Here is a 13322-nt window from a genome sequence, read left to right as displayed (position 1 = left end):
TAAGCCACCGGGTCCAGGACTTGAACCGCAGTTGACTACATGGGAATCCAGCATCTTTAACCACCACACCACCTGCCAGACCCGAAATAAATACTTTTTTAAAAAGATAGAATGTTCCATAAAAAGGACTTTGGATACCTTAGCTAAACATTTGGGAAAGAAAATAAGCTAGATATTGGGGCCAGCAGGTGGTGTAGTGGTTAAGATGCTGGACCCCAACAGGACCAACCGAAGTTCATATGCTGGACCTGGCATCCTGCTCTCACTCGCTCACTCTCTGGTGAGTGTGCACATGCCTTATAGGAAAAAATTTTAAAATAATAATAATAATAATAAATTAAACTAAATTTAAAAAAGAAAACAAGCTAGATATTTACCATACACTTTGGATTCTATTTTTAAAGGATAAACCTTTAAATATTTAAAATACTATAGGCATAAGAAGAAAATATAGTAGGCTACTTTGGGGGTAGGGAAGGTCTTTTAAACAATTATACTCAAGTATATCAAGAAAAAGAATGATAAATAAAACTACTGGGTCATCAGGTAAGTCATGACATGCTTTTCTATGCAAAAATGTGTCATGACTTTTCCAATGACCCAATACATAAAAATAAAGTTTCTATATGTTAGAAGACACTATAAACAAAAATATATTGTAGGCATGTTGGAAATAACTGCTATTGTATTATTCCTCCCACTGTAACCAGGAAACTGAAACACACACACACACACACACACACGTCCAGTGTGAGTTTTAAGTCACCGGGTCCAGGATTTGAACTGTGATTGACTACATGGGAGTCCCGCAACTTAACCATTACACCATCTGCTGGTCTGCGCTGAACCCAGATAAAGCAGTCTCACTAATCTGTGGAGACAGATATTGGAGTATGAAGTAGCTAAGACAGCTAGAAATTAAGGCAGGACAAGAGAGTAAGTTCCAAAGAAAAATAACAACAGCAGAAGTCTTTAGTCTTTGTCTATCCAAGCTGAAAATATGTAGGATGAGACTCCACAAAGTCAGGTAAAGGGTCCAATAAGGTAAACAACTATCAGAGCTCACACAAGGATAGAAGTAATTCCAAACAAGAGCAGAAGAAAAAACTCAGGAGTTTCGGTGTTTCTTTGGGTAAATTTACATTCAGATAGTAGGTTTCACTGAGCATTCTAAAACTTCATGTGCTCGGATTTTATGACATATGTTCTGCCTACCCTAGGTCTATCTTAATGATGGCTTTTTAATGGAGCTGATTTTTGGTTTCATGAGCACTGAAGGAGAAACTTGTTATGAAACCTTTCAGGAAAAGAGATATCACCTTGACTAGCTCAGTATCACCTATTGACATGGACTGTACGCCTTATTTAGAATTTAACCAAACATAGGGACCAGCAGATAGCATAATGGTTATGTTGCTGGACTCCCATGTAGTCGACTGCGGTTTGAGTGCCAGATTCAGTGGCTTAAAACTCACATGGGGCAAGTGTGCATGTGTGCCCAAAATCCTGAGATAAGAATGGAGAAGGGATTGAGGTGTGGCCATCCCCCATGGGGGTAGATTACTCGCTGTCTATTTCTCTCTCTGGCAAGTGCACATGCCCTACAGCAAAAATCTCAAAAAAAAAAAATTTAACCAAACATTAAGTATTATAGTAAGGCTTCTATCAATGCTTCTTATAGTTTTGTTAAGACTGGCAAAAATGAAGCCAGCAAAAGGCACAGTGGTTAAGGCACTGGACTCCCACATGGCTGACTGCAGTTTGAGTCTTGGACAGAGGGCTTAAAACACACCAGGCGCATGTGCATGTGTGTCCAAAATCCTGAGAGGAGAATGGAGAAGGGATTGCAGCATGGTTGTGCCCCCTGGGGAGTGATTTCTCACTTTTTCTTTCTCTGTCTCTCTGCTGAGCACAAGTACCCTATGGCAAAAAAAATAGATAAATAAAAAAAAGACTGACAAAATGTTTTAAGTTGTGTTTTCTGAGAGATAGCTTATCTATATGACTCTTTAACAGACACAGAATGTTGTATCCCTTTTGGAACTACCGCAAATAACTTTGAAAGCTTTGGGTATCCCTGATAATTAATTTTCTTTTCAAATGCTATTTGAATATGAACAGAGGTTCTGAGATTAATTTATTATCGATGAGATAGCTGGAAGGTGTAAGAGTTTGAACTCTATAATAGTAAGCAGTCTCTCATCACTACTTAAAAGATTTAGCTGCAGATTTTATTTTCCAATTTGCCAGAAATTGAGTGTGTTTGCCAGAGAGAGACAGAGAGAGAGGGAGAAGAAGAAAGAAAGTACCTCCTCCCATGAGTAATGATCATGCTGCAACCTCTTCTCCTCCATCTCTACCTCCTTTTGGGTTTTTGCGTGCACACCCGGCATATTTTACAAGTCATAGGGTCTAGGACTCAAGCTGCGCAGCTGGCCATGTGGGATCCAGCTCATGTAATCACTGGACCATGGGCTAGCCCCTAACTGCATTTTTATACAGAGTATTTTATATCTTATGTTTTTGGCCAATGACCCTAAACATAGTGCTAAGTATTCTGGCTACACAGACTATACCTCATGGACTACATATGTGACTAATAAAGGATGAGTCAATGAAGTCAATATAAAATGCTATGGAAATATGCTTATACAGGCAATGTGACATGATGTGTAAAGGATTTAAATGAAGTCAAAATGTTACAAGAGCCTGTTTTTCATTGTGACTCAGAGATCAGCTGCTTCAAGATGAAGCTGAATATCTCCTTCCCTGTCACTGGTTGCCAGAACCTCATGGAAGTGGACATTATTTAGCCACTTGTGAAAAAAAATCCCTCCTATTCTAAGGTCAGTGTTTTTACTATCTCAGAGGTTGAAAACATTGAGCTCTATTTGGCCTATAGATAAATGTTTTTATTAGATCCATTAAATCAAAAAAGTTTAAATTATTTGCACATAGATAAAAACTGAAAATGTCACATTCTTTGAAATCAAGATTTTTAAGCTTTTCCTAAAAAAAATTAAAGTACCAATAAAAAATAAAAAAAGAAATTAAAAAAAATTAAAGTACCTAGCAACACTGGATAATCTTCCTTGGGACAATAATCAAATGAAGTAAAGGACATGATTCTTCAGATGGAATACTCTTTCAGTTTACCACAAACCCCACCTGGACCACTTTACTCACTGTGTAGGACGGACACCTGAGGTTTGAGATCTATGCCCTTCATCTTTACTTATCATTATGAATCAACTCTCATTTGCCAACAATCATGCACCTGGCACAATCTTACTCCCTATTCCAAATCAGTCTCATCATAATGTGTTACTCTTTGTTTTTTTTTGTTTGTTTTGTTTTGAGAGATTTTTCACTATAGAGCACGTGCGCTCGCCAGACAGACAGAGAGAGACATAGAGACAGAAAGCGAGAAATCACCCCCCAGGGGGGATGGCCACACCGCAATCCCTTCTCCTCCATTCTCCTCTCGGGATCTTGGGCACACACGCACATGCGCCCGGCGTGAGTTTTAAGCCACCGGGTCCGGGACGCGAACCACGGTCGACTACATGGGAGTCCAGCGACATAGCCATTACGCTAACTGCTGGTTCCCATAGTGTGTTACTCTTACAGTCATATGTGCCACCTATCCAAAATCCTTGCTCATCTTAATGGCTGGATGCACCTCCATCCAACCAAAGATATCCACGGTTATATCCAGAACCTTTACTGAAAACTGCTTCACCTATAACAGTTTTAACTCCAATACACTACTTTCTTATCATGGCCTTTTATCTGTCCAGTTTTTTCATTCTTTTTCTTGGACTTTGAGAAGATTGTCAGGTCCATTAGTTCCTATCTCCCATCCTATTAAGCCTCTCTTGGCATTAGTTTTTTCACTAAGCAACCCCTAGGCTTTGAAAACTAAGGTAATACTTAATAATATGCCATAACAAAGCTACAGGATCTTTGTGCTATGTCCTCCTAAATCAATTTTACTTGAAGATTAGAGAGGGAATATCATTTGGTACATGTTAAAGTATAAACAGATAAGTCTAATGCAAAATTTGTGTATTTTTTAAAAAGAATTATTTAATTTCACTTGTTATATTATTTTTTAATGTGACCAGAGAGAGAGAGGAAAAGTGAGAAAGGAAGCCACTAGGTCTGGGACTCAAACCACAGTTGGCCATGTGGGAGTCCAGCACCTTTAACCACTATACCATCTGCCAGCCCACAAAATTTGCATGTATTTTTAAAGCACAAGTTGCCAAAGAAACTTCAAACTTTCGTGGAACTGCTTTGTAATATTCCCCAATCCTGGACACTATTATAGTCACAATTTTCTGCCACAAAAGGTCCTTTAGTGACCAAGTTCAAGATGCTTAAACAGCAATTTTTGGCTAACACACTCAATTCCTGATCTTTCTAACACATCTACAAAACAAAATCCCAATCCTGAATCAGTTGCCTTCCATATACCTTTCGTTCCCTCCCTTGGTTTGATAAACACTGATGAAGTCACAGGCTATGCCAAATTGATCCTGCTATCAAAATGAATGGTGGTCTTGGGGCTGACAAGTGACGTGGTAGTTAGGGGAGTGCTGGACTCCCACATTGCCAACTATGGTTCAAGACCCGGAACTGGTGGCTTGCTTTCTGGTTTTCCCTTTATGTCTCTCTCTAGTCAAATGAAAAATAATGATAACAAATGGAATTAACTAAATAAATAAACAATTCTTTAAAAAAAAAAATGGTCTCCAACTTTATCCCAAAAGCTGACCAACAAAATTTTTCTGTAATGTCCCTAGTCATCTTTTATAATTTGCTAGTACAGATAACTCAAATCCTTATCTACATTTCTCTTCGAATTCCTTCTCCCATCACCTCACTCACTTTCAACAAAAAAGACCCTGTATTCTACCTTATATGGAAAATAAGAGGCTACTGGACAGAAACTTTCTCAACATCTAACTTCCCACCTCGATAGGGACTTCATATTCTTCATGTTCTTTTTAACAGATACAAAGGTCCCCTCTGTCCAACTGCCTTCTTACCTTCACAGTCAAATGACAGTCTCTACTTTATTACTTCCTATTCATTTGTATCCCTTGTAGTCTGGCATTCATGTCTATCATTTCACTGAAATAGCTCTTGTAATAACCATTCTCTTCTGTCTTTTCGGTATAGTCATTTTCCCTCTTTTCTTTTTCTTTTTTTAAGAGGTTTAGGGCGCGTGCGCTCGCCAGACAGACAGACAGAGACAGAGACAGAAAGCGAGAAATCACACCCCAGGGGGGATGGTCACGCCGCAATCCCTTCTCCTCCATTCTCCTCTCGGGATCTTGGGCACGCACGCACACACGCCCGGTGTGAGTTTTAAGCCACCGGGCTCAGGACACAAACCATGGTCGACTACATGGGAGATCAGTGACATAGCCATTACGCTAACTGCTGGTCCTGCCATTTTCCCTCTTTGAAACTCCTCCTTTACTTTCTAAGACATTAGTTTCTCTTTTTTTCCTTCTTTCATTCTGATTACACTTTAATATTAACTTGATATCATAAATATTGGAAACTGTCACTCCATTCCCAACCTACAGACTCTTGAAATCAGTGATTAAGTTTTTATGAGCTCACACAACTTTGATAGTATGATAAAAACTAGTTTTCTACCCAGAAAAATATAAAAGACTTTTCACATACAACATTGGAGGGAGTTCAGTACCTTATCCCTTATGTGAACTCATCTACATATATATTTATATACTGATAACTAGAAAAATACCATGTTTACAGTTCAGATTCTTTTCTGAGGTTTGGACCTGTATATAGCTACCTACCTACCATAGTCTGCAATTATATGTCTTACCTCAGCACATATACTCTAAGTTGAACTCTTCGTCTTTTCTCTAAAACTACTCATACAATATTTCTTAGCCAATGGCACTTAACATTTGTTCAAGTCAGAATTTTTTGGATGTTGGGCCAGCAGGCGGCATTGCGGTTAAAGTGATGGACTCCCACATGGACGACCACAGTTCAAGTCTCGGACATGGCAGCTTGCTCTCTCACTTTCTCTCTCCCTTTCCTTCTCCCATCAAATTAAATAATGAGAGAAACAAATAAAATTAAATAAATATTTAAAAAAAGAATTTTTGAATGTCATCTGATTTATCCATCCTTCCAAAAATGGAATTTTTTTCTTTTTAATTACAAAATATTATGTATTCATTTTAAAAATTCAAATACTGGGCTGGCTCCATGACCTGATGGTTAAGAAAGCCATATCTTATATGGCTGACCATGGTTTAAATCAGAGCGCTGGCAACCTAAAAAACATACTGGGTGAATGTACATGCATGCCCCAAATCCTGCAAGAATAGGGAAATGAAGAGGGATTACACCACTGAGGGGTGTTTTCGCCCTCTCTCTGTCTGGCTCTGGTGAGTGCACGTGCCCTTTGACAAATTAAAAAAAAAAAAATTTCAAGTAACTGAATACGAACAAGTATAAAGTGAAATTTATCCTCCACCTCTCCCTTTAGTAATTCTACTCTATGACACAACTGTGCTGGAGTGACTGGCTCCTTTAGATGGGATCAAATGCCTTCCAGTTCATCAGTCCCCACAGTCAACTTTACTTATGCAAGTTACCTGTCTTATCTCTCTAAGAACTAATTTGTGATTCCTTTCTAAACATACTGTTAATAACATTATTTTCAAGATATCTTGGTTATGTTTTTACCAGTAAATACAAACATACTGCATTTGTTAGTTAAATCTATCATTATGATAGCTATGCAGTATTCCATCACATACAAATACTACAATTAAATCAATTTCCCATTTTCTCCATTATAGTCCTTGAAAAAAATTTATGCTAATTTGTTTTGAATAACAGGATATATAAGTGCTTGGCATCGTCTTGAAATCTGTGCCCCAACATCTAACCATTTATGAAGATACCAATTCTACATACTCAGTATCTCTATAATCCATCCCCATCTTTCCATTTTTATTGCTACTTACCTTAGGATCTCAGAAGGTTTCTTTCTTTTTTTTTTTTTTTTTTTTTTTTGTCACGCCGCAATCCCTTCTCCTCCATTCTCCTCTCGGGATCTTGGGCACGCACGCACACACGCCCGGTGTGAGTTTTAAGCCACCGGGCTCAGGACACAAACCATGGTCGACTACATGGGAGATCAGTGACATAGCCATTACGCTAACTGCTGGTCCTGCCATTTTCCCTCTTTGAAACTCCTCCTTTACTTTCTAAGACATTAGTTTCTCTTTTTTTCCTTCTTTCATTCTGATTACACTTTAATATTAACTTGATATCATAAATATTGGAAACTGTCACTCCATTCCCAACCTACAGACTCTTGAAATCAGTGATTAAGTTTTTATGAGCTCACACAACTTTGATAGTATGATAAAAACTAGTTTTCTACCCAGAAAAATATAAAAGACTTTTCACATACAACATTGGAGGGAGTTCAGTACCTTATCCCTTATGTGAACTCATCTACATATATATTTATATACTGATAACTAGAAAAATACCATGTTTACAGTTCAGATTCTTTTCTGAGGTTTGGACCTGTATATAGCTACCTACCTACCATAGTCTGCAATTATATGTCTTACCTCAGCACATATACTCTAAGTTGAACTCTTCGTCTTTTCTCTAAAACTACTCATACAATATTTCTTAGCCAATGGCACTTAACATTTGTTCAAGTCAGAATTTTTTGGATGTTGGGCCAGCAGGCGGCATTGCGGTTAAAGTGATGGACTCCCACATGGACGACCACAGTTCAAGTCTCGGACATGGCAGCTTGCTCTCTCACTTTCTCTCTCCCTTTCCTTCTCCCATCAAATTAAATAATGAGAGAAACAAATAAAATTAAATAAATATTTAAAAAAAGAATTTTTGAATGTCATCTGATTTATCCATCCTTCCAAAAATGGAATTTTTTTCTTTTTAATTACAAAATATTATGTATTCATTTTAAAAATTCAAATACTGGGCTGGCTCCATGACCTGATGGTTAAGAAAGCCATATCTTATATGGCTGACCATGGTTTAAATCAGAGCGCTGGCAACCTAAAAAACATACTGGGTGAATGTACATGCATGCCCCAAATCCTGCAAGAATAGGGAAATGAAGAGGGATTACACCACTGAGGGGTGTTTTCGCCCTCTCTCTGTCTGGCTCTGGTGAGTGCACGTGCCCTTTGACAAATTAAAAAAAAAAAAATTTCAAGTAACTGAATACGAACAAGTATAAAGTGAAATTTATCCTCCACCTCTCCCTTTAGTAATTCTACTCTATGACACAACTGTGCTGGAGTGACTGGCTCCTTTAGATGGGATCAAATGCCTTCCAGTTCATCAGTCCCCACAGTCAACTTTACTTTGGCAAGTTACCTGTCTTATCTCTCTAAGAACTAATTTGTGATTCCTTTCTAAACATACTGTTAATAACATTATTTTCAAGATATCTTGGTTATGTTTTTACCAGTAAATACAAACATACTGCATTTGTTAGTTAAATCTATCATTATGATAGCTATGCAGTATTCCATCACATACAAATACTACAATTAAATCAATTTCCCATTTTCTCCATTATAGTCCTTGAAAAAAATTTATGCTAATTTGTTTTGAATAACAGGATATATAAGTGCTTGGCATCGTCTTGAAATCTGTGCCCCAACATCTAACCATTTATGAAGATACCAATTCTACATACTCAGTATCTCTATAATCCATCCCCATCTTTCCATTTTTATTGCTACTTACCTTAGGATCTCAGAAGGTTTCTTTCTTTTTTTTTTTTTTTTTAAGACAGAGATTTCTGCTATAGGACATGTGCACTCACCAGAAAAAGACAGACAGAGAGACAAAAAGAAATCACCTCCCAGGGAGGATGGCCATGCTACAATCCCTTCTCCACCATTCTCCCCTTGGGATTTTGGACATGTACACACATGTGCTTGGTGTGAGTTTTAAGCTACCAGGTCCAGGACTTGAACTGCAGTCTACCACATGGAAGTCCAGCGACATAATCATCACACCATCTGCTGGTCCCAAGGCTCTCAGAATTTTTAACTTGGACTGCTGTCAATAGTTTCTTTACTGGTCTACATATCTTTATCCTCTCCAACACATTCTTCAAATAGCTTCCAGAATGATCTCAAATACTCGATATATCCCTCCCTCCTAAAAGTTTGATGTGATTTAGCCAGTAAATCTAGCACTCACTCGATACTCAACCCAAACTTAACTATTCACCATTTCCTGCCAAGGCACTTTCACTTACTACTTTTGCATTTATACCTTCTGCCTAGAGTTTCTTCCCCAACTTTTTTTTTTTTTTTAGTTTTGTTTTTGTTTTTCTTTTTTGCTATAGGGCACGTGTGCTCACCAGAGAAACAGAAAGAAACAAAGAATTCCTCAAGGAAGATGGCCATGCCACACTCTTCTCCTCTCAAGATTCTGGGCACACATGCAAAAGTGCCGGGGCATGAGTTACAAGCTGCCAGGTCCAGGACTCAAACCACAGTTTGCCATGTGGGAGTCCAACACTTTAACCACTATGCCACCTGCTGCCCCCCAACATCCTTCTTTACTTGACTACTTGCTTAGTACAGTAGGTGCTCAATAATTAGCTAGTATGATCATCATCCTTCAAAATTCAATTCAAAAGCAAACTAAAGTTTGTCTTTTTTCTATGCATACACATTTTTTAAAAAAAGCATAACTGAAATGAAACAAGCAGCTTTGTGTTCTGCTTTGCTCACTGAACATCATGTGTACTTTGCAGTCATTATTTAAAACAAAAGTGCTTTTAATCTTTGTCCAAATTCTGGCCCTGATGACTGAAAAAACATACCTACATGTTCATGTATGCCCAAAATCATGAAAGGATGGAAAAATAGAGGAAAAAAGGATTGTAGTGTGACCACGCTCAAGTGAGGGTTGTCTCTGTCTGTCTCTCTCTAGCAAACATACACACTTTCTGACCAAAAAATGTAAATAATGTTAATTAACATTGGCTAAAGGATGGACACCTGATGGAAAGAGAGGAAAAAAAAAGAAATACCCACCATTATACTTAACACTGTTGGCCAGAATAAGGTTTACATCATCCAGAAAGCTCTCCCGACTCTGATACTTGTGCTTGGAGATATTCTGTGGTAAAAAGAACCAGCCACTCAAATATATATAGAAAGTCACTTGACTACTAAAAGGTATTTTAGATCAAATCACTTACCTTACGTATAGTCTCTAAATCCATTGGATTGACAATCACTTTGTAATAATCTGGAACAAACTTCTTATTCACTGGGTGATGAAATGGCCAGGACTTGTAAAAAGAACACACAATAGGAAATTAAGTGGAAGGGCTGGCAGGTAGCATAATGGTTAAGGCACTGGACTCCCATGTGGCAGACCATGGTTTGAGTCCTGGATCTGGAGGCTTGCTTTCTCACTTTCTCTCTTTCTCTCGTCAAATTAAAAAATAACAAATAAAATTGGGATGAGCAGTTAGCATAATGGCTATGTTGCTGGACTCCCATGTATTTGACCACGGTTCAAGTCCCGGACACGGTGGCTTAAACTCACGCCGGGTGCATGTGTGTGCATGCCCAAGATCCCAAGAGGAGAATGGAGGAGAGAGGATTGCAGCATGGCCACCACCCCCCAGGGGGTGATTTCTCGCTTTCTGTCTGTCTGTCTGGCGAGTGCATGTGCCCTATAGCAAAAAACTCTCAAAATAAATAAATTAATTAATTAAATTAAACAAATTACTAATTTTTTTTTAAAGGAAATTAAGTGGAAATTACTATAATACTGGAATCTCACCCATAGTTGGATCACATATATTCTGACAAAACCTATGAACACTTTTCCCAGAAAAATGTATAATATGAAACTCAGTATATATTAATAATTCAGGGGCTTGGGGCCAGCAGGTAGTATAGTGGTAAAGGGTGCTGGACTCTCAGATGGTTGACCGCAGTTCAAGTCCCAGACTTGGCAGCTCGCTTTCCTGCTGTCTCTCTCTCTCAATCTCTCTCTGTCCCTCTCTGTTCAAAATTAAAAAATAAATAAAGTTAAATAAAATAATTCTTTAAAAAAAGAATTCAGAGGCTCATGAATTCCATTAAGCTTTCTTATGCCCTGACATGGTAAGAACTTGTACTTAATACTCACAATTAAAATTTCTTATTTCCTAGTCCCACCCGTAAATTTTATACCATTACACATACTATGCATATGCCTACAATGAGAAAGTTAACTCAGTATGGTATTCCTAGGAGGGATCAAAATGGTCCATATAATCAACTTGGTAGCCTTGCCATAGGGGTGTAGCCTTGCCATAGGGGTGCAAATAAAAAGAAAAAAAAAAAAAAGAAAGAAAAAAGACAACCAACACTGGGTAATTATCAAAATGTCATCTGTTCAGAAGTACCTCTAAGTCAAGAAGTCTGCTATTAGTTGATATTCTTTCTCCCCAGGATAATTTGAAAGCATTCAAATATGAAATGTCCATAGCAGCAGCAAGAACCTCTCTATATCTAAAGGCTCCTAGTCTCTTTGGTTTCAATGAAAATGTAGTCATATAGCAAAATGGTTGTTACATACTAGTTTCAACTGAAATACAACACTGTTCAGAGGCTCACATATATATAAGTGCATGCTCTATAATATTTTCCTTTACTCTGTACTATCTTCCCAATATTCACCACAGAGACCACTTACATCTGGAACTGCCATCATTTTCTGGGTAACAATGTTGTCCAGAATGAAAGAAAATGCCACTTGATCATCATCATCCAGCAAAGGGTTGATAGCTTTCTCTAAACGAGCCAACTTGTCTTCTTTCTAAAATGCAAGAAAGCAAAGCCAAGACAGAAGATTCTCTGAGGTGTAATGATGATAAAAAAAGTTAAAGATAATTCAAGGTTTGACTAGCTATTATATTGCCCCAAAAGCTTAACTTTTTAGTATTTGGTTCCAGTAAAAAGTCCAGATAAACATTGCAGTAAAAGGGTCAAAAGGTATGTGTTGGGCTGGCAGGTGGCATGGTGGTTAAGGGTGCTGGATTCCCACATGGTTGACCACAGTTTGAGTCCCGGACCTGGAGGCTTGCTTTCTCACTTTCTCTCTCCTTTCAACTCTATGCATCTCTGGTCAAATTTAAAAATATAAATAAAGTTAAATAAGATAATTCTTTAAAAAAAAAAAAGGTATGTGTCAATTACTTATTTTGGCTATTCTACTTCCTATTCTTTGTAGGTTATCAAAAACAAACACCCCTTGGCTTAGCTTAGCTTCACAACAAAATATCTTTAGCAAATTATGCTTTAATGGGACCAGCAGGTGGAGTGGTGGTTTAAGGCACTGGACACCCACCAGATTAACCATGGTTCAAGTCCTAGACCTGGCAGCTTTAAAATCACATCCAGCTCATATGTGTTCATGCCCCAAATCCCAGGAGAATGGAGGAAAAGGGACTGTGGCATTGGCATCCCCCCAGGGTGATTTCTCACTATTTCTCTGTCTCTCTCCAGTGAGTGCACGTGCCCTATGGCAAAAACTAAAAAACAATAATAAATCATAAGTTATGCTTTTTTTGCGTTTTTTAAATTTTTGCTATAGGGCGCATGTGCTCATCAGAGAGAGAGACAGACAGACAGACAGAAAGCAAGAAATTACCCTATGGGGGGATGGCCACACCACAATCCCTTCTCCTCCATTCTCCTCTTAGCATTTTGGGAGTGCACACCCATGTACCCAACATGAGTTTAAAGCTGTCAGGTCCAGGACTCAAACCACAATCGACTACGTGGGAGTCCAGCGACATAACCATTACACCATCTGCTGGTACCAAAAAAGTTATGCTTTAATATCATGTTCCCTTGTGACCGCCCTGTAGCATAGTAGGTTAAGCACTATGTAAAGACAGATCCCACATGGCTGACTACAGTTTCATTCTGCACAATTTCCTACTTTCTAAACCCTGCTATATCCACCCGCCAACTTCAAATTCTTCTGTCTTTCTAAAAAGCTTACCTCTTTGAGTTTTTCATCACAGAGATCCAGCATGCACTGAGAGATCTGGGTCAGTGAATGCTTTGGCCCTATAAAGAAACAGCAAAAGATGGAATCACTAGAAATGGGAGTAAAGAGCTATCAATACCTCTCCATCCCTTTAACACATTTACTTAAAACCTATCATATGCCAGGCACCAGCCTAAGCTGTTGGGTCGGACACATGTGTTTTCTCTCCCTTTTTCAGTGCCTATCAC

At 38.3% G+C, this 13322-nt stretch overlaps 1 protein-coding gene across 1 annotated transcript in view; it reads right to left on the bottom strand.

Moving 5' to 3' along the window:
- Positions 1-13322, bottom strand: part of TAF1 (TATA-box binding protein associated factor 1) — a 103630-nt gene that overhangs the window by 30317 nt on the left and 59991 nt on the right. The window contains 4 exon segments of the mRNA XM_014591417.2: positions 10113-10197; positions 10280-10372; positions 11773-11895; positions 13087-13154. Coding sequence (XP_014446903.1) covers positions 10113-10197; positions 10280-10372; positions 11773-11895; positions 13087-13154 — 369 coding nt within the window.

Source organism: Tupaia chinensis, unplaced genomic scaffold, assembly GCF_000334495.1.
Source record: "Tupaia chinensis unplaced genomic scaffold, TupChi_1.0 Scaffold000571_1, whole genome shotgun sequence".
NCBI classification, from domain to species: Eukaryota; Metazoa; Chordata; class Mammalia; order Scandentia; family Tupaiidae; genus Tupaia; species Tupaia belangeri.
This window is presented reverse-complemented; position numbering and strand designations above follow the sequence as displayed.